Genomic DNA, 25,791 nt, shown 5'->3' on the forward strand with positions numbered 1-25,791 from the left:
CTCTTGGGTAGGAAAGTTGCCCTGCATATGAAATAAACATTTTCTTCCTCATTTTTACACTTGCGGAAAACTCCCAATTTTCATTATTCTTGAGGGGAATAGTGTGTGTGGTATTTAAGGTACACTATTAATTACCGTCTAATGAAATATCAGCGCACGTAGATACTCTCAGGGAATTAAATTCTTCAAAGGAGAGGAGGCAAAATGGGAGGAAATAAAATGATGCCTCGTACATTAAGTAAAATCATTCATATTCTTGTAAGTTAGTAAATTTTTATAGTGAATACCTAAGGCCAAAGTAAAGAACATACCCAGTAATAAAGTTTTTTTTTTTTTTTTAAAAATAAACCTTTTTGACAGATATAAGGGAGACCCAGAATATTGAAGCGTTCTAAGTCAGTGTGGTATACCCGTGGGATGACCCAGGGCAAATGCCACCCTGCCCGTGAAAACACACACAGGATATGGGGGCTACAGAGGGCTCTATTGTTTTCTAAGGATTTGGCCCTTAATTTATGGGGCTTCAAGCATGTTAATGACGCAATCAGATTTGTATGTCATGAAGAAGATTCAGGGAAGAAGTGGGGAGAGAGAGGGAGCAAGCCAACCAGTCAGGAGGCTGTGGTGCTGGTTTGCACACAAGCTGATAAGGGCTGGGTGAGCACTGGTGCAAGGAACCAGAAGTGGACAGTAGGAGATACGAGGGACATTTGGGACTTAAAAACAGACAAAGTGTAGAAACCGATTAGATGCGGCAGGTAAAGGAAAGAGGGGCCGAGGATGGAGCTAAGGTCTCCAGCTCAGCAAGCGAGCCGGTGGGCAGAGTGGTCAGGAGGCCAGCGGCAGAACAGAGGGGATGTGTAATAGAAGAAAATATTAGGTGGGAAAGTGGTTGGGCCTAATAGTAGGTGTTCAGGTCAACGCTCTAGGTCTCTAGTAATTTTTAATATGGACTGGTTTTTAGTTAACTTTTCAAATAGATTTAAAACTGGTAAACTATTTTAAATCTGTGTCATGCTGACTTAAAAAAAAAAATCCCACAGAGGACCCCGAAAAGAGAAATTAAGCTATCATAACTGTTGTCTAAAATGAGATCGGAGATGGGGCAGAAATGGCAATTTGCTATTTTTTGTTTTCTAATGATTTTTTTTTCCCCTCAGATAAACTGACAATATTGACAACTTAACACAGTGCAATACCCAGATTGCGTGTAATTACCATGAGAAACAGCTGATAGGAAACATCACTTTTTTAGACCTGAAAAAAGCCTTCTGTTGTACACGGTAGCATTTTCTCAGAGCTCCAAAACACAACTTTGGGCGCGTGTTGAATTGAGGGTAGACAAAGCACGTGCCCTCCACTCTTGTCAAATGAGCAGTGAGGTTAGCGTGGTCACTGTGGGTGGACACAGATTTTCTGAGGGCCTGGGACAGCACCACTCACAGGCCGTGACAGGAGACAGGAAGAGTGAGGAGAATAGGAAGTCATTCATAATCCTGATAGCCCAACACACTTGGCACTTGTCTTTTCTACACTTTGTCCATGTGCTTATTATTTCCTAGATATAATAATAGGTTAATAATAATTGCCAGTGTGTATTTGAGAGCTTTCTAAGCACTTTACGTAAAAATGACCACATTTAAACCTCAAAACAGCACTGTGATGTGGATTCTCGGTGTTTGCCCAGGATTCAGGGACCAGGGAGTGTCCACCGTTATGCTATAGATACAAGTCTATGTGTTGCTTTTTTTTTTTTTTTTTTTTGTACTTTTGATTTTCATAATAATCGGATTTTTTCTTTTAACTTACCGTGGATGTACTGTAATTTACCCACACATTCCTGCTCTGTGGGACATTGAGGTCATTTCCAGTTACTATTTTTCATGCAGTAGTAAACATTTTTATTCCTGAAGCTTTGTTGGGGGTAAGTTTTTGGATGTTGAACTGCTAGATCAAAAAGTGCAAACATTTTTGAGGTTCTCGGCAGGCATTATCTTGTGACTTAACTGCAGAGGGTCACGCCAAGGTATGCTCACCTACGTGTAAATCCATGTGTTATCACAACTCAGTGGCATCAGGTATTCTTTTAAAATTGTTGGTTTCTTCTTTTCTGTTGCATTTCTATATTAGTGATATTAATATTGTCCTCTACTCATTGCATGTTCATGCTTATTGATCATTAATTTGGAATTTTACTGTTTCTCCTCAATTTGTCGTCATCCTTTCTGTGCCTGTTTTTCCTAGTCTGGATAACTTCGTTATCTGGAAAACTCAGCTACATAGAACTCTTACCTTCAAGAGTGCCACGTAAATGACAGAGCTCTTAGATAAAATTTTCTCATCTATAAATAGGTAATGGCAGAGAACAGTTAAGGGTACAATTCTTTGGAGAGGAGATAGCTGGCGTCCTTACCATAAAAAAAACCAAACCATTGCCATTGAGTCGATTCCAACTCCTAGGGACCTTATAGGACAGAGTAGAACTGCCCCCATAGAGTTTCCAAGGTTGTAAATATTTACTGAAGCAGACTGCCACATTTTTTCCTGCAGAGCGGCTGGTTGGTTTGAACCACCAGCCTTTCGGTTAACAGCCGAGTGCTTAACCACTGCACCATCAGGGCTCCTAGTAGCTTCCTTAGTGGGTGCTAAACTACTAACGGCTTTTGAGTTGATGTGGTTTTAAAGGAAGTAAATATCCTGGGCTGGTGTCTGCCCTAGAATGGTGTCCGCCCTAGAATGGTGTCTTCACATTGTTGTTTTAATAAAGATGTGTGCCTCTTAATTAAGCTCATTTGGGGTAAAAATCAAACTGGGGAGAAAATTTAGCCCTATATAACCCTGTCCCAGTAAGCCACGTGCGGTGGAGTTGTTCTGGCAATACGCACTTAGTAGCTGACGCTTAATTCAAACACATGGGCGGCATACTGCTGTCAGGTAACATGCCCGATGAGAACAGAGCTGAACTGCCACAGCAGCAAATGCACGAGACCCAGGTCAACAGAAGAACAGATTTCCCACTCAACTTAGATTCTGAGCCGATCCTTGTACCGGGAGTAGGTCCTGGCTACAGTGATGCTGTTCAAGGCGTTTACACTACGTTTACATTCCTCCCCCCAGCTCATCGAGCAGCTAGCCGAAGAGTCCTGGTCAAATGTGTGATCATACAACAAGTCTCAGACATGTTCATTGTGACTGGCTCCCTGGGGGTGCCATGTGGTTCCAGACTTTGAAAACAGTGTCTCTGAAGTTTAAATCTTAACTTCAGCAGATCTCAGATGAAGGCCCTTGGTTTGCTTGAAAGTTATTTTTTTTTTTGTACAAAAACCACTTAAAGCTGGGTTGATAGGATAATAGTCCTTGCCAGGTGGATCTCTTTGCTTGTTTCTAGGTGGAGTACCTTCTGAAAGCAATCAAACTGAACCAGCTAATGCTTTGAAAGGGCCAACACCCCCACCCCCACCAAGAAAAAAAGAAGGGTATCTGTGTGCTGGTGCAAACATTGCCCGCCCCCCCCGCCCCGGCAGGTTGTCACTGCAGTTCCCACTGCTCATGGGCTCTTCTGTTAGTGACCACGCTTCGATGGAACTTGCAGTCCTTTTTTAAAATTGGCATTTCATTCACTGGACAAGAGCAGTTTTATGGGCCAAACTATATACAATTAACACCAAACTTTGCCTATTAAATGCTTTCACAAGCTTAGCAGCCAGACTTAACTGAGGGCCAGATCACTTGAAGTAGCAGAAATGGGAATATGTGCCACCCTTCTTATTGTTTCCTGATTCTGCTTTTAGTCAAAACTCTTGCCGTAGCAGGTGAGCGTTTTGTGCATCACTGCTCCTTAAAGTGCTGGTCCAAGAACTGTTTATCCCTGGTCCACAACGAGATAAGGAGCCTGCACCAGGACATAAATCAACGCATGCACAGCTTTCTTCCTCAGGGAAGCCTTGCTTTAAAAAAAAAAAAAGGTCAGCTGAACAAGCAGTTCACAGATCACACTTAGAGTGCAGTAGGGGTCGGAGACAGATGCCTGCAGACGCAGAGCGCCTAAGCTGACTGTAGTGGGCACTGGGAGGGTGTTACTGAAAAGCGTGGGCCCCATCAAAGGAGGGCAGTCATTGCCAGGCAGGAAGGGGACCTGAGATGGCCACATGTTCTGATTTTCCCAGAGATGCCAGGAATTTGGGTTTATATGCATAACCCAGTTTTTCTTTTTTTTTTTTAAATACTGGGAAAACCAAAGGCCAAGCTACATGCCTCCCAGAAGAGAGGCATTTCTGACGATTTCTAGGGTACTGTTGGTTGGTGGGTTACTGGGTTGGTTGGTGTTGATTAAGAATCGCATGTTCCACAGTACCACTGCTAACTTCTTCTCTGTCGGTTGCATTTTATTGCTCTGAAACTTTCTTGGTCTCATCCTCTATCACAGAAGACTTGGGGACCTCAGACAAGGACTTACACAAGTTCAGAATTGCTTCCTGAGGACCATGCAGGTTTTGCTTATTTAAACACTTTGCAGTGGCCCACACTGATGTGGGGCTGTATGCCCTCCAGACTACCTGGCTTCCAGAAAGCATCGTATGCACCTTTGTTTAATGCACAGTGTCAGATAGCCACGTTGGAGGCTTGAGCTGTGCTCCAAATCTCAGCTTCGGAAGTGATCACTGCCAGCCTGAGTGTCCGGAGTGCTTTCTGAGCCTCAAGTTACAGGAAGGATGTGGTCTGCTCTGTAGTCTCCCCGAACACTTCACAATTAAAAAGACACCGAAAATGTGCTGGTGCTGGTAGTTGCTGTCGAGTTGATTCCAACTCCTGGCCACCCCAGGTGTGTCAGAATAAAACTGCTCCATAGGGTTTTCAGTGGTTGTGACCTTTCAGAAGCAGATTGCCAGGCCTGTCTGCTGAGGTGCCTCTGGGTGTGTTCAAACCACAAGCCTTTCTGCTGGTAGTCAGGAGCTTAATCATTTTTGCCACCCAGGGACTCTGAAAACATGAGAACGGGGTATATGTTAAGGGACTCTCTGAAAACAGGGTATATGTTAAGGGACTCTCTGAAAACATGAGAACGGGGTATATGTTAAGGGACTCTCTGAAAACATGACAACGGGGTATACGTTAAGGAACTCTGAAAACATGAGAACGGGGTATATGTTAAGGGACTCTCTGAAAACATGACAACGGGGTATCTGTTAAGAACATTTTATGTCATATCCTAATTAAGAGCTACAGCGAGATCTGCCAGTTTAGTGTCAGAAAAAAAGTCTCTCCTGAGCTGTTGGTCTCTTCCTGTTAGGAGCACTTTCTGATGTGTTTTTGTGTTTCTCCTCTGCTGCCAGGAAGCTCAGCCGTGGTATTGCTCAACCTTAGTAAGCTTGATAATCCTTCTGTTTAGCACATTTGCTTCCTCTTCCATTCTGTTCCCCCATACGGTTCCTATTTTACTTTAGAACACGTACATCTTAATGTCAGGCGGTTGTTGTCAGAATAAATGTGTGCCTGTGTAAGAAGATGGAATGGAAGGCAGAGCTCACGGGGATAACCATTACCAAGGCTGTGCTTTCGGGTGTTAATTTTGTTTTGCTAATAAGAAGCAAGGTTGAATTCTGGATGTTTATTTTTACACAAATGGATATTGTGTTAGCAACAACAAAAATGTTATTTCAAACTGAACCATAGTCAAAGGAGAGTTGCCTCAGTTTTTGCCTGTTTTGGAGTGTGTTCATGTGCAAATTAAAAAAGCAGTGTTGGTGTTGAAATTTTCTTCCCAGTTAGAATGACTTGGATCAGAGAAAAAAAAAAAAAAAATCCGCTCTACTTCTCTAGGCCCATATTGGCAGCAGATGTGGGCTTTCCTGGAGACACTCTGTTCCTCTCCACTGCCGAGATCTTGGGTATGTCATTGACTCTTCCCAAGCTCACCTGTAAAATGAGTGGCAAGAGGTCCCTGGCTTGCCTGGAGGAACTGCGCAACACAGCAAAGGGGGCTTGCAGGCCTAGCAGCCACGTTACCAGTTCAGTGACCTAGGCAAGCCGGCACTTAAACTATTCCTACTAGTTAACTGCTTGGGCTTTCTGTTAAATATTGTCAATAAATATGTTGCTTCAACTTTTTAAATCTGGTATTAGTTTTGGGAGTATTAGTTATGGGAGACATAATTGCTGTTTATCCATGCTATAAACAGTTCTTTAACAGTTAAGGGTTGAGAGCAGGCCTGGTGAATTTTTGCGAGAAAGTGAATGCCTTCAAGAGCAGGGCTCCCTGAGCAATCGGAAGCTCCTGGTTTTAGTAGCTTGGCGAAGCCAGAAACACAGAGCCCTCTGGAATAACTGTAAATGCCGGCTGGTTGTAAACCAGCGCCAGAGACAAGGGCAGTCAGGGCAGCATCCCTGGGGGAAAAGTAGAGCCCATCCTGTAGTCAGACAGTGTCTCTTGGTGACCTTGGCCAGGTCCTCTCCCCTCTGAGGCTGTTGGCTGTCAGACTGACATCCCCAGGGTGATCTGCAGGTGACCAGGAATGCTTGCAAGTCAGAGCCCCTGCCCGCACACAGTCACACCCTGTTCTCAGCACAGCTAGATGAATGTAGCATGACCTTGTGCCATCGTGCGTGCTGTTCCTTTTGCCTGGTGGGGTGTGACCTGCCCCTGGCAAACGTCATCTTTCAAATAGTGGCTCACCTGTCGCCTGGCTCCCCGGGCAGCAGGTGCTGCCCCAGCATTCCCATCATATCTCTTAGCAGTGATTGTCTGCTTACCTGTCCTCCTCTTCAGATGAGCTCTTCCACGCCTGGGTCAGCTCCACTTGCACCTGACGAGGGTGTTCAGTGCAGGGTGAACCTGCCTTCATTACAGAGGGCAGGTATCTGTGCCAGATTTTGTTGTTCTTGTGTTTTAGTGTATGCCTCTGAAATAGGCAATAATATAAGACTTTCAGGTCCGTCACCCTTAGGTCCTAACACTGGCTGTTAAAGAAATTACCAACTAGAGTAGCAACTCTTGATTTAAACCTGCTTCTGGCCATGACCCACCCCACCTGTGAGTTGGCTCTGTGCTCCCAGAGAGCCAGTTAATGGAAGCTACTCCTTACTGGTCACCCATGTTTCCCTAGATGTCCTAGGCTGACCATCCAGAAGACAGCCTCTACTTTGACTTGGAGGAGTGAGGGAGAGTTCCTGTATGAGAACATGACTTAACGACACCCAGAACTCGAGTTCCAGGGGTGTTTCTCCAGCTGCCCGCTGCCCTCACTCAGAACCAGAATGCGCAGATACCAGTGTCCCCTATGTGATTGCGTGCCCCTCTCTGCCCCAGCCAAAAACCTTGGTGCCATCTTGGACTCCTCTCACCTTCTCTGTAGCTTGCTAATTGTATTTCTTCCATAACTCATCGCTTTTTCTGTCTTCACTATCATTGCTTTGGTCCAGACCATCATCTTTTCTCACATATTTTCCGACAGTTTCAGTATCCTATCCTGTTTGTTGCTTCTTTCTAATCTCACTCATGAAAGAAAATACCTGTGACGGAACCACCATCCATCATGTAGCCACTGTGCCTGGACCCGCCGCTCATAGAACTGCAGCCATAGAGGAAGACAGGTCATGAATTTACGCAAGAGAAGGTCTTTGAAGAACTTAGAAGAGATTTTTGGCAAGGAGTGATAATTATACATCTTGTAGATTTCATTTTATCAAACATTCATAGGAATTGGCTTCTTGGAAAATTGTAATGGTTGGCAAGTCACTTAGCCTCCCCCAGCCCAACTTCTTAATCTGTAAAACGGGGACAATAACTGGACTGTCTTGTCAGATTATTATAAGGGCTGAGACATGCAGGAGGAAATCCTAGCCCTGTTAACAGTCACAGGACATTTAACTGGAGGTGGGAGAGGTAAGAAGTGTTGAATTTAGTCAAGATTTCTGATTTTGGTCATATTACTTGTAAGTCTCCATTTTCCTCATCTGTTGAAGATGAGGATTGGCCTTTTGCTCCGGGATTAATCTTCTAAAACAGGAAGATGTCCATCCATGAAGATGGATTGAGCCGGCAGTTCGTAAACTGTCTTGGGAATAAGGAACCCCCGGGGTGCTGCGCATTCATTCCCCAGGCATTGACACTTCAGGTGATACGGGTGCAGGTGACAGAGACTCACGCTTTGAGAAACACCAAAAGTCAACTCTGAGAGATTAGTGGTCTGTGTGCTAGTCATCAGTGGTGGATCTGGGCAAGAACGGAAGGTAGGTTTGAACCAAGTTTTTGCTTCCCTGGCAACATCTCCAGGAAGAAAAGGCCCTGTGGGAGTGGCTTCTCACCCACTTGTCACCCATTATCGCCTCGTTAAACCTGGCAGGGTGAGGGTTGGCAGGGTGCAGGCAGGCTGGCATTATGATACGGGAACAGCGAACCTACGCTGCAGCTGAAATATACCAAGACGTCCATGCTTTCAAAGTTATTTTCTGCAGAAACTCTGCCCCTATATAAAAGGGCCCCCCCTGCAGTCTGTCCGTTTTCAGGCTGCCCCGCCCTTAAAAACTGCCACTTTGAGGAGTAGGGTGGTGCTGCCTGACAAACCGCGACCTGTGATTTCTCAGTGGTTCAGGTGGAGAAGATGAGCAGGTAGAGAGGATCGGTGAGGTAGAAGTAGACCCAGACAAGAATGGAGAAGGTAAATGTAACTGCAAGCAGGAAGAGGCGTAGGAAAGGAAAGGAAAAAGACCTCCAGAGCTCAATGGTGGGTTTGAAGTCTTGTTAAGGGAGGCCTGTTGTGGCAAGTTTGTATCATTTCCGCTGCTGAGATAGTGAACACTTAAAACATGGGTGCCCAGTGGTGAAGGAGTGGCTGCCTCTGACTGACGTTCTGGAAGCGAAGACCCAACTCACAGGTGGGGTGGGTCATGGCGAGAAGCAGGATTATACCAAGAGTCCCTTCCCTGGTGGGTAATTTTCTTTAAAAATATGCCTTCTATAGATTTAGAAAGCACAAAAAGGTAATCATTTCTTTTTATAAGCCAATCCACTGTTCGAGCAAAGGGTAAAATTAAAATAAGCTAGTACATGTACCTGTGGGACATAGACGTTCTAAGCTCTGTCTTGAAACATTTATCTCCCTTTTTTACTCAGGAAGAGCTGTTCTCTTTCTTCGTCACGGGGCTGCCACAGGGCGTCTGTTCCTGCTGGGCTCAGCCTTTTCTCAGGTTCCCAGCTGCTGTTCAGAGTAAAAGTGTTAATTACTGCCTTAAAAGTCCTCCTGGACTTAGAAACCTGAGCCCCTCCTCTCTCAACTTCTTAAAGGGTGCAAATCCCTTTTCTGCTAAGCTCGGTAGAGCTCCCTCAGACAAAATATGTAATGTGCCCAAAAAAGTTACACAGCTTTCGTCTTGAGCTGTAAAATCCTCTACACGGAATTAGTGGAATATATATACCTGTGGACAAGAAAAAAAGCAAGATCTGGTTAGCCAAAAAAAAAAAAACAAAAACATTTTTAGTGAGACCTGGGTTGACCTTTTGCTATGTGGAGCTATGGAGACCGTGTATTAACATTACAGTAAACGATACATATGTATTTTGTGTGAGATAAAAATGATCAAACTATGCCTTCCTGAGTAACACTTCGACATCCCGCAAGGGGTGGGCCAGGGCAGGTTTTAACTCGGATTGCGGCAGCGAGTGGATGTGTTTTATTTGGGAAGTTGTTTTATACTCTGCTTTGTTTTGCTTCTCTGAGTTGGTCAATGTTGCCCCTTAAGGCTGTGAACCTGGGAGAATTCGAGTTAGGGGATTATAGAACGTTTAAAACCACAGCGAGTGGCCAGCATCTCTGCCCGCCATGCCCATAATTGAGGCTCATTCCATGTATGATCATTATCACCTGTTCCCCCGTTAGGGGTACCTCGGAAGGCATAACTGTCAGTACCTGCCATATTCTCATGTGTTCGTAGGACATTAGCAATAAAGTTCCGTATTAAAACAGATCATTGAGAGTGGGGGTTAAGAGTGGTTAAATACAGTGCCAGACCTGTGAAAAATAATCTGTAAAAAAAAATAATAATGATCTGTAGACAGAAACAAATGTTTAAAACAAATGCATCAACACAGCTGCATTGCTGAGTTTGGTTTAATCACTCGTAGTAGATTGTTCTAGAAGCTTACCACTCCTCGATGGCTGTGCTGGTCTGCAGGCCCAGGGGGCTTTTACAGTGTCAGGGGCCAGCTGGTCCCCAGGAGTGAAAGTGGTAGAAAAGCTCTGGAGATGGCTGCTGGCATTTTTTTTTTTTCTTCTTCTGGTTTTACACAAGTTGTCTTAGGAATGCCCTAAATGTCATTTTAAAAATATTTTTTCCTTCATTGTTAAAACATGTTCAGATTTTTTTTGCCCTGTTTTCTTAAATTACCTCCGTCCCTTTTTTTTCTTCCACCTGGGTAATGTTCCCATTTTACTGTCAAGAAAATCAGTCAAGCTTTAAAGAGGCTAAGTAACTTGCCCAAGTGGCAGAGCCAAGTGTTGCTCTTGTTTTTCTCACGGAGCGACCTTGACTCCGCTGCTGTCCCCACTCCACAGCAGCCTTGGTGGACAGCTCCCAAGAATCTCCTTTCTACCCCAGCTTTCTTTCCTTTTTTTATTTATTTTGTATCTTTGTTTTTAGACTGCCTGTATTTGTAGGGTCGGTATGAGTTGGAATCAACTCAGTGGCAGTGGGTTTGATTTATTTTTGGTTATATTTGAGGTAGGACCCAAATAAAAGATATCCCACTGGATATAAAAAAAAAAAAGGCAAAAATTCAGTAAATGTCAACCAACTATCTGGAATACTTACTGTGGAATACTTACTGAGCTGGAATTATTTTTCTGCCCTCTACTTTAGGAGAGATAAGAAAACGGTACAGAAAAAAAAAAGCTTGCTAGTAAAAGTTGAATTGGCAAAAGTTGTGTGACCTATTTACAGCAAGGAAAAAAAAAAAGAGCAGCTGCTGAGACTGCTTACATATAGCCAAACACCTCATGGAATTTGGTTCCTTGGCTTGGAGGTTTTAGGGGTCACGGTTTCATGGGACATCCCAATTAATTAGCCTAATAACATGTTTAGTGCTTCTGTTCTACCTCCCAGTTTGTTGCATAGTGCCTGGAGCCTTAAAAGCTTGCAAATGGCCATCCAAGGCACAACAGTTGATCTCTATTCACCTGGATCAACAGAGAAAGGAGAGTCAGGAATAGGAGGAGAAAATGGGATGTGTGGCTAATTGCCTCTATGAACAACTGCCTCCTCTGCCATGAGACAAGAACTGGATGGTGCCCAACTACCATTACTGAACATTGGGGTCAGAGATTCCATAGAAGAATCCTGATCAAAAGGGGGAAAATGCAGAAGAGAATTTCAAATTTTCAGGGACTCTAGACTTTCTGGAGCCATGGAGGGTGGATGAACTCCTGAAACTCTTCTGAGATAATCTTTAAAAACCAAAATTATCTCCTGAAGTCTTCTTAAAACCAAACAGTAGCTTAACTAGTAAAAAAAAAAAGGTCTGCCTCAAGCATTATGCTCTTTTAAGCACTATATGGGATCAAATGGACAATAGCAACTCAAAATATTAAATAGGAATCTTAGAGGGCAGTGAGTTTATGTTAGTGAGGGAGGAACAACTCTGAAAGGGAGGGTGAGACTGGTTGCACAACTCAAATGTAATCAGTGTCACTGAACTTCGCCTGTAGAAACTTGAATTGGTGTATGTTTTGCTGTGTGTGTTCTCAACAACAACAAAATAAAATTTAAGGGGGAAAAAAGCTTGCTAGCAGAGATTTATTTTTGAAAAGCAGGTTCTGGGGTATATCTTGGAATCACCTGGATAAAACCCAGTCTTTATCTAGGGTCCTGATAGGAGTAACTCTTCATGTAGAATCATCACTCTGAGGCAAAAGAGAATAATCAGTTTAATTATTTACTTACTACGACAGGAAAGTAGAGTGATATGTTCCAGAAAGAATTTCCAGCTTTTCCTTCCGTTATCCAGAAAATGTCTTTTAAAATTAAACTCATTCCTCATCATCCCAGCTGAGATTTTTACTCTGACTCCAAAAACATTCTACTCTGTAAATGGAATGTTTCTAAGAGGAAGTAGCTTTTAGGACAGAGTGCCGTGTGTGGCCTCATCTCTGAATCATGTGGCACTGATGTTCTCGGTCAGGACACCACTGGACACAGGGCTCACCGTGACCCTTTTGGCTGTTGGTCATCATCAAGTCCTGTCGGCTTTGTCTACAAAGTGTCCTGAATTCCACCTCTGCTCTGCCTGAAATCCTCTCGCATCGTCCCTAACCATCCCTGCCCTCCCATGTCAGCTCCCTGTTCTTCAAAATTGTGCTCCCCTGTGTCAGTCCCCATCCCTCCACAAGGAAGTCTGTTCCCTCTGCCCCCTTTGCCGGGGCGGCTCTTACTCTTTCTGCACAGCTCAGCTCAAACAGCGCTCCCCCAGGGATGCTTTCTTGTTCTCCTTAATGAGGTTGAGAGTGCTTGTTCGGAGGAGCTCCGAAGCACCATTTGCCTCAGAGCAACAGCACTGTCTTGGTTTTGCTTTACCCCCAGGCCATCTGTACGCTCCCTGAGGGCAGATACCAAGTAGATGTTGCTCCCTTTCAGCCCCCTCTTTGCCTGGCCCAGATGCATGCAATAAGTATGTGTTTAGTGGATAAGAAGGAAAGGATACTACTGCCTGCTTGCAAGCTGATACCATCAACTCCTAAGAAAAATAGGAAAGATCACTGAGAATAAGAGGCACCTTGATTGCACATACTCTTAGAACCGGTAAAGAAACCAGTGTCTGAGTGAAAGAAGGATAAGGGGTGGAGAAAATGGAGCTGGTGAAGACCAAACTGGTCACGTTCTTACTAATTTTCCTCTAACCCATGTTCCCAGTGCCTGGACTTTGCAGTTTTATACTATAGTGTCAGAATTGTCGTATCAATAAGGCAAATTGAAAGTCCCAAAGAGCAGTATGTGAGGAAGTCAAAATCCTTTTTTTAATTTTCAGTAGAATAACCTGTATTTTGTGATTCTATAAAGAAGCACTAGCCTGGCTTTTTACCTCTCTTAGCCAGTCAGCTTCACACCTGACGGAGGTACAACAGATGTGCCTTACTTTCAACAGACACATGTGAAAATCTGAATTCGTGAAACAGGAACAACAAAAAAGAGAAATGTGATAAAGTCTTCAAGAGAAAAGACACTTTCCCCACTGTTGTATATTAGGCCTAGTAAGTTCGTTATTTGTTTGCTGAATGATAAAATGAATGAACCCATGGCATAAAGTCCTGTGTACTCTAAATTCGTTTAGATGTGGCTAAATCCTGGCCTCTATTCAGCAGGTGAAGTGGAGAAAGACAGGGAAGGACAATGTTAATGAAGAAAAAAAGCCCTTCAATCCCAAGCTTTCTAACCTGACTGAGAGCATCATAACTTCACAGTAAACCGCAGACAGGCCGTTCCCACCTGCTGGTACAAAGACAATAGAACCGGAATTAAGGGAACAGACTTTTCTCAGAGGCCAGGGCTATCACTGGGAGACCCTGACAGAACAGCTGCACTTGGTGCTTTGACCTTGGCCATGCTGTCTGTGCAGTTTGTTCCACTTCAGGGCTGCCCCAACCCCCACTTGCTACAGAGATACAATGTGGTCTGAAAGACTTTCACAGAGAAACTAGTATTTTTCATGGTCATCAGCAGAGCTGTTTGATTGGGGTTTTGTGGGAGAGGAATGGGAATCTAGATGATTTTATTCCCCGTTATTTTTATATGTGAAGGAGGATGACCTGATTAAAGAAAGTTTGCTCATGTGTGTGTATGCACACGCTTCTTTCTCATTTTGATGGGCAGCACGTGACTGTGTCCCGGGAGGCAGAGAAGATGAGCGGTTAGGCTCTCAGTGTGTTGTGAGGGTCAGTACCATCTGCTGGGCCTTACACTGATGTGGCAGGAAGGGATCCAGAAACAGCCATAGCAGATTATTCTAGACAATTCTAACTGTGAGCAAGTGGGTTTGCATCACAAGGGTGAGGACAGGCTGGGAGGAGCGGAGGAGAGTGCCTGGCAGGTGACGCTGGCGCAGGCTGCTCCTGAGCGGAGTGTGCAGAGTCTGCTGGCCACACAGGCTCAGGGGCCAGCATCTGCAGAGTACGAGGGACCAGCCTGCAAGGGCACTCTTTCATTCCAGTTGTACTCAGAATGCCTTCTTTTAGTAGTTTCGTTGCTCTTGAACTGCTTGGGTTTAATTTGTATGTGACTATGTGTAGTTTCATTCCCTGTTTATTTAGCACCTTCCTCCCAGGAGTGCAAAAAAAAAGAAAAAATGCTTCACAGACTTTCAAGCCAGTTCCCATTTATCTGCTGTGTTGATCTCAAGGAGAGAAGAAATGAGAGGGGGAAAATATGGTGAAAGTAATGATGACTAGTAGCTGAAAGGGGAAGTATGCGGAGATGTGGCCAGGAACCAACCAGCCACACCCTCAGAGGTGAAAGATTACTGAAACATACAAGGTGGCAACTAAAATTACAAAATACTGTGAGGCAGCAAACCTCTAAGTCTACTCAGTGCTGCTTATTTTTGGGCAATATTCTAAGGAAAAAAATGAGTTCCACAAAATAATTTTTAGTTCCGTTGTTGTTAGGTGTTGTCGAGTCGGTTGCGACTCACAGCAACCCTATGCACAACAGAACGAAACACTGCCCGGTCCTGCACGATCCTTAAAATCGTTGTTATGCTTGAGCTCATTGTTGCAACCACTGGGTCAATCCACCTCATGGAGGGTCTTCCTCTTTTCCGCTGACCCTGTACTCTGCCAAGCATGATGTTCTTCTCCAGGGACTGATCCCTCCTGACATGTCCAAAGTATGTAGGACGCAGTCTCGCCATCCCTCCCTCTGAGGAGCATTCTGGTTGCACTTCCTCCAAGACAGATTTGTTCGTTCTTTTGGCAGTCCATGGTATATTTAGTATTCTTCACCAACACCACAATTCAAAGGCGTCAACTCTTCTTCGGTCTTCCTTATTCATTGTCCAGCTTTCACATGCATATGATGCGATTGGAAATACCATGGCTTGGGTCAGGCGCACCTTAGTCTTCAGGGTGACATCTTTGCTCTTAACGCTTTCAAGAGGTCCTTTGCAGCAGATTTACCCAATGGAACGCGTCTTTTGATTTCTTGACTGCTGCTTCCATGGCTGTTGATTGTGGATCCAAGTAAAATGAAATCCTTGACAACTTCAGTCTTTTCTCCATTTATCATGATGTTGCTCATTGGTCCAGTTGTGAGGATTTTTGTTTTCTTTATGTTGAGGTGTAATCCATACTGAAGGCTGTAGTCTTTGATCTTCATTAGTAAGTGCTTCAAGTCCTCTTCACTTTCAGCAAGCAAGGTTGTGTCATCTGCATAACGCAGGATGTTAATGAGTCTTCCTCCAATCCTGATGCCCCGTTCTTCTTCTTATAGTCTAGCTTCTCGTATTATTTGTTCAGCATACAGATTAAATTTCCTGACTTTAAACCAATCAGTATCCCCTTGTTCTGTCCAAACAACTGCCTCTTGATCTATGTAAAGGTTCTTCATGAGCACAGTTAAGTGCTCTGGAATTCCCATTCTTTGCAGTGTTATCCAGTTTGTTATGATCCACACAGTCGAATGCCTTTGCATAGTCAATAAAACACAGGTAAACATCCTTCTGGTATTCTCTGGTTTCAGCCAGGATCCATCTGACATCAGCAATGATATCCCTGGTTCCATGTCCTCTTCTGAATCCAGCCTGAATTTCTGGCAGTCCCTGTCAATACACTGCTGCAGCCGTTTTTGAATGATCTTCAGGAAAATTTTGCTTGCATGTGACATTAATGATATTGTTCTATAATTTCCACATTCGGTTGGATCACCTTTCTTGGGAATAGGCGTAAATATGGATCTCTTCCAGTCAGTTGGCCAGGAAGCTGTTTTCCATATTTCTTGGCGTAGATGAATGAGCACCTCCAGTGCTGCATTTGTTTGTTGAAACATCTCATTTGATATTCCATCAATTCCTGGAACCTTGTTTTTCACCAATGCCTTCAGAGCAGCTTGGACTTCTTCCTTCAGTACCATCGGTTCCTGATCATATGCCACCTCTTGAAATGGTTGAATATCGACTAATTCTTTTTGGTGTAATGACTCTGTGTATTCCTTCCATCTTCTTTTGATACTTCCTGCGTCGTTTAATATTTTCCCCATAGAATCCTTCACTGTTGAAACTTGAGGCTTGAATTTTTTCTTCAGTTCTTTCAGCTTGAGAAACGCCGAGCGTGTTCTTCCCTTTTGGTTTTCCATCTGCAGCTCTTTGCACGTCATTATAATACATTGTCTTCTTGAGAGGCCCTTTGAAATCTTCTTTTCAGTTCTCTTACTTCATCAATTCTTCCTTTTGCTTTAGCTGCTTGACGCTCAAGCACAAGTTTCAGAGTCTCCTCTGACATCCATCTTGGTCTTTTCTTTCTTTCCTGTCTTTTCGGTGACCTCTTGCTTTCTTTGTGGATGATGTCCTTCCACAACTCGTCTGGTCTTCAGTCACTAGTGTTCAATGCGTCAAATCTATTTTTCAGATGGTCTCTAAATTCAGGTGGGATATACTCAAGGTCATATTTTGGCTCTCGTGGACTTGCTCTGATTTTCTTCAGTTTCAGCTTGAACTTGCATATGAGCAGTTGATGGTTTGTTCCACAGTCGGCCCCTGGCCTTGTTCTGACTGATGATATTGAGATTTTCCATCGTCTCTTTCCACAGATATAGTCAATTTGATTTCTGTGTGTTCCGTCTGGCGAGGTCCATGTGTATAGTCACCGTTTATGTTGGTGAAAGAAGGTATTTGCAATGAAGAAGTCGTTGGTCTTGCAAAATATTCTATCATTCAATCTCCGGCATTGTTTCTGTCACCAAGGCCATATTTCCCAACTACTGGTCCTCCCTTGTTTCCAGCTTTCACATTCCAATCGCCAGTAATTATCAGTGCATCTTGATTGCATTGTTTGATCCATTTCAGACTGCAACAGCTGATAAACATATGTTTCTTCATCTTTGGCCGTAGTGGTTGGTGCATAAATTTGAATAATAGTCGTATTAACTGGTCTTCTTGTAGGTGTATGGATATTATCCTATCACTGACAGCGTTGTACTTCAGAATAGATTTCGAAACGTTCTTTTTGACGATGAATGCAATGCCATTCCTCTTCAAGTTGTCATTCCTGTCATAGTAGACCATATGATTGTCCAATTCAAAATGGCCAATACCAGTCCATTTCAGCTCACTAATGCCTAGGATATCGATGTTTATGCGTTCCATTTCATTTTTGACGATTTTCAATTTTCCTAGATTCATACTTTGTACATTCCAGGTTCCGATTATTAATGGATGTTTGCAGCTGTTTCTTCTCATTTTGAGTCATGCCACATCAGCAGATGAAGGTCCCGAAAGCTTTACTCCATCCACGTCATTAAGGTTGGCTCTACCTTGAGGAGGCAGCTCTTCCCCAGTCATCTTTTGAGTGCCTTGCAACCTGGGGGGCTCACCTTCCAGCACTATATCAGACAGTGTTCCACTGCTATTCCTAAGGTTTTCACTGGCTAATGCTTTTCAGAAGTAGACTGCTGGGTCCTTCTTCCTAGTCTGTCTTAGTCTGGAAGCTCAGCTGAAACCTGTCCTCCTTGGGTGACCCTGTTGGTATCTGAATACTGGTGGCATCACTTCCAGCATCACAGCAACACACAAGCCCCCACAGTAGTTTAGTTTGTTTTAATAGTCTCTACCCACCCATTGGCATCAAGTTGATTCTGACTCAGCAATCCTGTAGGACAGAGTAGAACTGCCCCATACGGTTTCCGAGGCTATAGTCTTTACAGAAGCAGACTGCCACATCTTTCTCCCTTGGAGTGGCTGGTAGATTCAAACTGCTGACCTTTCGGTTAGCAGCTCAGCATTTAACCACTACACCACGAGGGCTCCTTTTATAGGCTTTACTTGGTATGTATTATGTCTGATTTTGACATCAAAAATTGCCAAGAAATGACACATAGATGAAGATAAGTTACGTATTTTTGTAAGTCCTAATAATTATATACCTCTTTCTAGTTTAAAAAACACTTTCCCACTTAATTTACACAACAATTTTATGAAGAAGGCAGATCAGAAATCATTGTCCCCATTTTACAGATGGTGAAATTGATGTGGTAACTTTTATGGTTTTCACACACGAGCTTGACCGTTCATATCTTCTGGTTCTTTTTCCACTGACAGTGAATGCTACTGACATCATGACAGGCTAATGTTTAATGTCTTAAGATGTCTATTTAATGGATTTGGTTCCTAAATTGACCAGATCCAGCTTTTGCTGGAGCAGCTGTTGGACATAAGGGCAGTTTGAGCTCATGTGGTGTGCTTCCGGAAGCACTGACTGGGCCTAGGAGTCACTGGACGTCTCTCTGGCCCTCTGTGGTTGGTATTGAAGCCCAGAGTGGTGCCCTGGTTGAGGTGTGGATCCCAGAGGTGGACACTAGAACCCTTCTCCTGAGTCTGTGAGAATGACCAGCAGCAAAATGCTCCAGCTGGTTTCCCGAGGACACGTAAGGAGGTTGTCTGACTCTGAGGAAACAGGAACATACAGGGTTTTCTATGTAATGCTTTAGCCAGCACCTTGAAGTGCTCTTGAAAGAATGGACAGGGCGCAGAGTTACATCAAAGAAAGATGGGCCCGGGGCCTTACAGGGTAGCTCCTGGTATGTAGACCAGGTCGCTGCACTGTAGCAGGAGTGGGTAGCTCGGTGGTAGAAGCTTCTGTCGTAGATACAGGAGGCCTAATTAAAAAAGGAAAAAAATTACTTGCTGGTGGCCAGAAATTAACGCATACCTTTTTCACATTCACCAAGCTCTACCAGCATCAGCTTTTTAACTCATATTGAAGAGTAGCCTCTCTGGTTTTATCCAAGTGCTAACGCTTGTCCAACATTACACACGTTCCATCAGCCCACACTTACCCTGGGGATGCAAGAATGACTCTCTTCAGGGGAGGTGGACAGACGTCAATAAGTAGGTACTGTAAGCAGAAGCAAAAGTTTGTGAGATGCTGGATAAAAGCCATCCCGGGCACGGTAGTGGCAAGCTGTGTGATCTGTAAGGCCCAAGTGGAACCCTCCGTCCCTGGCACACTTAAAACACTCTGACCCAAATGTGTGGACACTCTGAGCCCTTCAGAGACTGCATTAAACAGATTATTCAGGTTGCAGGTCCATCTCTTAAAGGAGCCCTGGTGGCACTCAGCTGGTAACCGAAAGGTCAGCGGTTCGAACCTGCCAGCCACTCCAAGGGAGGAAGGTGTGGCAGTCTGCGTCCGTAAAGATTACAGCCTTGGAAACCCTGTGGGGCAGTTCTAATCTGTCTGTCATACAGGGTCCCTATTAGTCAAAATTGACTTGATGGCAGTGAGTTAGGTACATCTCCTAGGAAACAGCCTTTCTGTGAATGGACAGGCGTGCAGGATTCTCTCTTGGAGCTTCCCAGCCCATGCAGTTTGCCATCTCAAGTCAGTAAGCCCTGCTGCTGAGACAGTGACAAGGGCTAGTGAAAGGCTCAGGGTGGGTGTCGGGCCATTTTCCGTGGTTTAAACGTGTTCAAAACACTAATAAAAAATCTTATTCATTTTTCAAATATACAGTCTCATGAAATGTCAGTTGCTTGGAAATAGCCTTTAATCTCTTCCATGATAGATGAAGTATTCACTGTGAAGAGAAGATTGGGCTCGTGCTTGTTTGAAGGTGCGTCTTGACTTAGAAACCACGTGTTAGGCGCCGCTGTGTGTCTGATTTCTTTTGAGGGCGGGCAGTATTGGGTGGACTTTCTCTCATAAGAACGTATGTCAGGCTTGTAACAACGGTGTAGTCAGAAACAAAGGATGTTTACCTATATACAGATGATGAATTTATTGTTTGCAATATTTGAGAACAATTGTGTAAATTGTCTTTTCAGGTAAAAAATAAAGGAATAAAAATCTAATTGGAAATGGTACTAGTCTAGGTATTGATTTTTGGAATAGAAAAGGGAAATCAATAGGAAAATGTTACAAAGATCAGTTTTTATATTCCGCCTTTGGCACGTCGCACACAGGAAGTGCTTTTCGGATGTTGAGTCAAAGGACACTAGAAGGCAGCATAGCACAGTGTAAACAATACTGAACTTGGAGTTCAGAAGGGAAAGCGTTGAAGTTCTAGTTCCATTACTTCCTAACTGTGTGGTCTTCGGCAGGTGACTTTGCTTTCTAGCCACTGTTCTTCCACTACAAAGAAGGGAGTTGCAGACGCAGAGTCCCTTTTAGTTTCAGTGATCCTGTGATATCAGCATTTACTAATGAAATGGTGCAGTTTTCCTTCAGGAAGAAATTCGTTACATTGAAGAGTATAAAAGGAAAAGTCTCTTTTCCCCTTCCCCTTCCCCGTCCCCTCCTCCTCCCCTCCCTCCTCTGTTTTCTATTGCTACTGTAACAATTTACCACCAACTTAGTGGCTTAATACAAGACACATTTGTTGTCTTACAGCTCTCTAGGTTGGAAGTCCAACACAGGCTTCACTGAGCTAAAATCAAGGTGTCACCAGGGCAGTGTTCCTTTCTGGAGGTTCTAGAGGTGAAATTATTTCCTTTTCCAGTTTTAGAGGCCCCCACATTTCTTGGCTTGTGGCTTCTTCCTCCATCTTCAGACACCATTGCATCTCTCTGACTCTGCTTCCATCGTCACATTCCTCTGACTGTGGAGGGGATGTGACCCATGTGACCAGATGAGACTTGCCTGGATAGTCGTAATCACATCTGCGAAGTCCCTTTTGCTCTGGGAATTAGGATGGACATATTGTGGGGGGGCATTCCACCTACCACACCCCATCATCTGTAGATGGGTCTGCAGGGGACAGCGGTATAGTGGAGCACTACACAGCTCCCAGGAAGTCTGGAATCCTAGCCCAGCCAATCATTGCACCTCTGCACTTCTGTTTTCCTCATCTAAAAAGCTGAATTAGGATAGTGGTTCTCAAACTGCAGAGTGCACGAGGATTGCCTGGAAGGCTTGTTACAGCACAGAGAATGTGCATTTCAGGCTGGTCCACAGGTGGCACTGATGCCGCTGGTCCAGGGGGCCACACTTTGAGAACAGCTGAACTAGACCAAGGCTGTAGATCTTTACAGAAGCAGACTGCCACGTCCTTCTCCTGACAGGTTCAAACTGCCGACCGTTCTGTTAGCAGCCAAGCGCTTTAACCACCGTGCCAGCAGGGCTCCCAGACCGTGTCTAAGGTCCTTCCTGACCTAAGCCCCTTTAGATGGGATTTGGATGTTATAAATTGTGTATCTGTTTATTGATGTAGCTTCTCTGGTGAATGGTGAGTTTGCTTTTTTCATGCAGATGAGCCATGTGGGCCAAGGGTCAGTTCAGAGCAGGGAGCTCAGTGTTGAGGTAGGAAGGGACCAGGCAGGCATTGTGTAGATCCAACCTGCAGCCCTTCTTCACCTTTGTGCTTCTCTCTCATGGCCTGTGAACTGGGGGTGATGGCAAGGCCCGCCCCGAGGGTGATTTTTCATTAGATGGTCTGTGTAGAGCATCCAGTGTGTCTGGCACATGGTCATCATGGCTCCGTGTCCTGGGCACTTATGGCCCAGGCGCCGTTGAAAGGCTGGATTAGCACATTTAACCCTCACCACACCTCTCTGAGGCAGGGGCTTGGATTAGTCCTCCACGTTTGCAGGTTGAGGAAATGAAGGTAGGTATTTGGCCAGGAACGCACAGCCAGAAAGTGGTGGAATCCCTTACCAGGCAGTTACTTAGGTTCCGGGGCCCAGACTCTTAACTGTTACACAACAGGGCCGCAAATATGAGCTCCCTTCCTGGAGCGGCGAGGAAGATGTCTCCTCCCCGGAATAAGAAGTCTGGAGGCAGGTGGTCCTGGGGTTACTTTAGCGCTCAGGAGTGTCGTGAGGTCCACGTTGTCTCATTACCTTCAGCAGGTTGGCTGTGTCTTCAGGGCTGTCACTTGTGGTGATAAGATGGTTACCACAGATCCCACTATCCTTTCCTCACACAGGCTGAGTGAGAAGATGCCTGTTCCTCCCCCGTTGTCCTTTTATAAGAGGGGCAAGGCTGTCTGAGAAGCCCCTTCCCCTGCAGACTTCCGGAAACATTAGGCACATGCGCTCCTAAAAGCCCACCACTGGCTCAGGCTAATTGAGACCCAGGTGGTCTTTTATGACTTGGCAAGGGTGTGCTGGCAGATGGTAAACACTTACTGATTATCGGCACCCACGAGGATCTTGGTCTTCTGAGAAGAAAAACTTTTTTTTTAATAATATTTTATTGTGTTTCCAGTGAGGCCTTAGACAGCAAATTAGGTTTTCATTTGACAATTTCTATATAAATTATTCAGTGACATGAGTTAACATTTTTTTAAGAAAAACCCCTTCAAGGAGCTATCTTACAGTGTCTCTGGAGGATGCCAGGGGAGATCAGCCTGAGTCTCGGGCCTGACCTGGGGCAAGCTGCTTCCCTTCTGGTGCTCAGGCATCTTATCTGTAAAGTGGGGTGGTTATGAGGACTGAAAGAGTTAAGCCATGCCAGGCATGCATGGCAGTGCCCCACCCCTCGGTTCACCGTTGTCACATTAGTTCAGTTTTACCAGCAGCGTCAGAGTCGGGGAAGCTGGCTCAGCTTCCTATCAGCAAGTCCCTGCCCGCTGTGGGTGAGAGGGGTACGACCGTGGCACCGTCCAGGTCTGCGTCTGCTCTCCCAGGCGAGGTGCTGAGCCACCCTCACCTCCTCTAGGACCCTCATCCCTGCCTGCCTTTGTGGGAAAGAGGGAGAAGAGCACCCGTTAGTCACCGTGCTGGGAAAGGTGGGGGTGCCTGTGGGGAGCCCTTCCTCTGCACCAGTGTCTGAATCCTCCGTTCGGCCTTGTCTAGCAGGGCCTCGGCCACTAAGGAGTGTGCATCCTTCGTTCACTGGGGCCACTTACGCTTGGATTTTACAGTGACTAGTGTTGATGGAACACGTGCGCTCACAGCAGCCTGATAGGGAAGCTAGAGATGTGCCCCACTGAAGAAAACCTGGCCATATAAGGAGGAGCGTCACAATTACAGGATAATTTTTCACTTAGCCAGAAATTCATGGCAGGTTTCCTAGTGCATTTAAAATAGGATTCAGTGTATAAAAATACAGTTCTGCACACAGGAGCCCATGTTTTCTGAAAAGGGAAGTATACTTGTATTGGACATTTAGGGTAAGTAGATCAAAAGTAAAAATAAAATCTTCCTGCAGATATACAAAGAACTAGAAAGCAGATTCCACTTTAATTCTAAAAGGTTTATATATAACTCTACTATCTTACCCTTTCCTATCCCAGGCTTCCACTGCAGAAATAAACAGGCAAGATCTGTGGGCAGCTCAGGATAGTGAAGACTGAGAAAAACGTGTGGGCAGGCAGGCGGCAGCAGTCGGGGGGCAGGGCTGGGTGCCCTCCCCTCTGGTGTATCCACCATGTGTTGTGGGATTGTTTGTCTCACACCAGTGTGGTGTTCTGTGTGGTTGATTCGAGACATTTGTGAGGCCTGGCCTAAAAAGTTGTTGCGGGATTCCTTCTGTGGTGTGGTCAGTGAGTAGAGGTTAGAAAGCAACCAGTCTTCTCTGCCACCACAAACTTCTGAAACCACAGAGACGTGTTGGGGTCTAACTAATGGGGTCTAGGAAGAGCCCAGAGGAGAGGGATGAGTCTGGGATGCTGACATACCTGACTTCTTCCTTCCTTTCAGAAATGTTCCCACTGCCAGGAGGCAGGCGCCACCTTGGGCTGCTACAACAAAGGCTGCTCCTTCCGATACCATTACCCGTGTGCCATTGACGCAGGTAAGGGGGGACTGTGGACCCTTGTCCAGACATCCTAAAGATTCAGACATACACATTGTTTCTCTCCCTTTTTCCCTTTTGTAGTTCTTTTTCTCTCTGCTGACTCAGTACTATTTGTAAATTTTAAAGAAATGCAGAAAGGATAATAAAAAGCAATGAAATGGGGTGAGTTTTTCTTTAATAGCAGCTTTGAGATATAATTTGCATTGCATACAATTAACCCGTTTAGGGTGTACAATTCAGTGGTTTTTGGTATATTCACAGGATTTTGCACCCATCACCACAGTCAATTTTAGAACATTTCCATCACCCCAAACAAGAACCTCTACCCATTAGCCGTTGCTTCCCTTTCCCCCTCACCTCTCTCCTAGCCCTGGGCAACCACTAATCGACTTTTTGTTTTCTCCTGTTCCAGATATTTCATGTAGATAGAATCATACAGTACGTGGTCTTTGTGACTGGCTTCTTTCATTTAGTATAATATGTTCAGCGTTAATCCATACTGTAGCATGTATCAGTACTTTATTGCTTTTTATTGCTAAATAATATTCCGTTGTATAGATATATACATATATATCATATTTGTTTATCCATTCATTGATTGACGGGCGTTTAGGCTTTGGCGGGGGGCAGTGGGGGACTATTGTATTGCTACAAACCTTCACATACAAGGGTTTGTGTGGACATGTTTTCCTTTCTCTTGGGTATATACCTGGGAGTGGAATTGCTGGGTTGTATTTTTTTTATAGTAACTCTGTTTAACCTTTTGAGGAACTGCCTGACTGTTTTCCAAAGTAGCTACAGCATTTTTCATTCCCATCAGCAGTATATGACGGTTCCAATTTCTGTACATCCTCACCAACATTTTTTATTGTAGTCATCCTAGTGGGTGTGAAGTGGCATCTCATTATGGCTTTGATTTGCATTTCCCTGATTACCAGTGATGTTGAGCATCTTTTTATGTGCTTATTGGCTGTTTGTGTATCCTTGGAGAAATGTCAGCTCAGATCCTTTGCCCCTTTTTTAACTGGATTATTTTTCTTTTTATTATTGAGTTGCAAGAGTTCTTTATGTAAAGCCAGAGCCTCAGCTTACATTCACATGCAGGCCGCACGCCCAAGGAAACTCCCTTTCAACTGATTGGCTGCTCACAACAGATCCCATCATGGGAGTGAGCACATATAAACACGGAGAGTCATGGCCCAGCCGAGTTAACACACAATCTTAACCATCACAGATGCTGTTGTAAATGGAATTATTTTCTTAACTTCATTTTTAAATTGTTTATTGTGAGTGTGTAGAAATACAGTAGATTTTTGTATATTGTTCTTGTATCCTGCAACCTTGCTAAACTCGTTGACTAGTTCTAATAGTTTTTTAGTGATTTCCTTAGGTTTTTTATCTGTAAGATTGTGTTAACTGCACGTAGAGGTAGTTTCAGTCCTTCCTTTCCAACCTAGATGTGTTTTATTCCTTTTTCTTGCCTAAGTGCCCTGGTTAGAACCTCCCATACCGTGTGAAGAAGAAGTGGGGAGAGGTGCCTTGTCGTTGGTCATTAAGCGTACTACTTGTGGGGTTTTTAGATGGTCTTAATTGAGTTGAGGAAGTTCCTTTCTATTCCTAGTTTCCTGAGTGTTTTTCTCATGAAGAGGTGTTAGGTTTTGGCCAGCATTTTTCTGCATCTGTTGAGATGATGAGGACAGTGTTTCTGCTGTGTGATAACTGTTGACAGAAGGAAGCCCTTTTAACCAAGAAGCACTGTCCACTGAGTGATGCCGAGGCCTTGAGCTCTGCCTCAGCCCCAGGAGCCTGGGAAGATCATCCTTCTTCCTCTAGACTGTTGTCTCCTAAGCAGATGGACTTC

The 25,791-nt window shown here is 44.5% G+C and overlaps 1 protein-coding gene across 7 annotated transcripts in view; it reads left to right on the forward strand.

The window, feature by feature from the left end:
• The window catches only part of TCF20 (transcription factor 20), a 97,013-nt gene that overhangs the window by 61,272 nt on the left and 9,950 nt on the right, over positions 1-25,791 (forward strand). For 4 of the 7 annotated variants that reach the window (XM_023559876.2, XM_023559875.2, XM_064283420.1 and 1 more), the window contains exon 3: positions 23,834-23,927. The exons of the other annotated variants lie outside the window; for them this stretch is intronic. In XM_023559876.2, the coding sequence (XP_023415644.2) occupies positions 23,834-23,927 (94 nt within the window). The remainder of the gene's footprint in view (positions 1-23,833; positions 23,928-25,791) is intronic. 7 annotated transcript variants of the gene reach the window in all.

The sequence above is a fragment of the Loxodonta africana genome, chromosome 4 (assembly GCF_030014295.1).
Source record: "Loxodonta africana isolate mLoxAfr1 chromosome 4, mLoxAfr1.hap2, whole genome shotgun sequence".
In the NCBI taxonomy this organism is placed as follows: domain Eukaryota; kingdom Metazoa; phylum Chordata; class Mammalia; order Proboscidea; family Elephantidae; genus Loxodonta; species Loxodonta africana.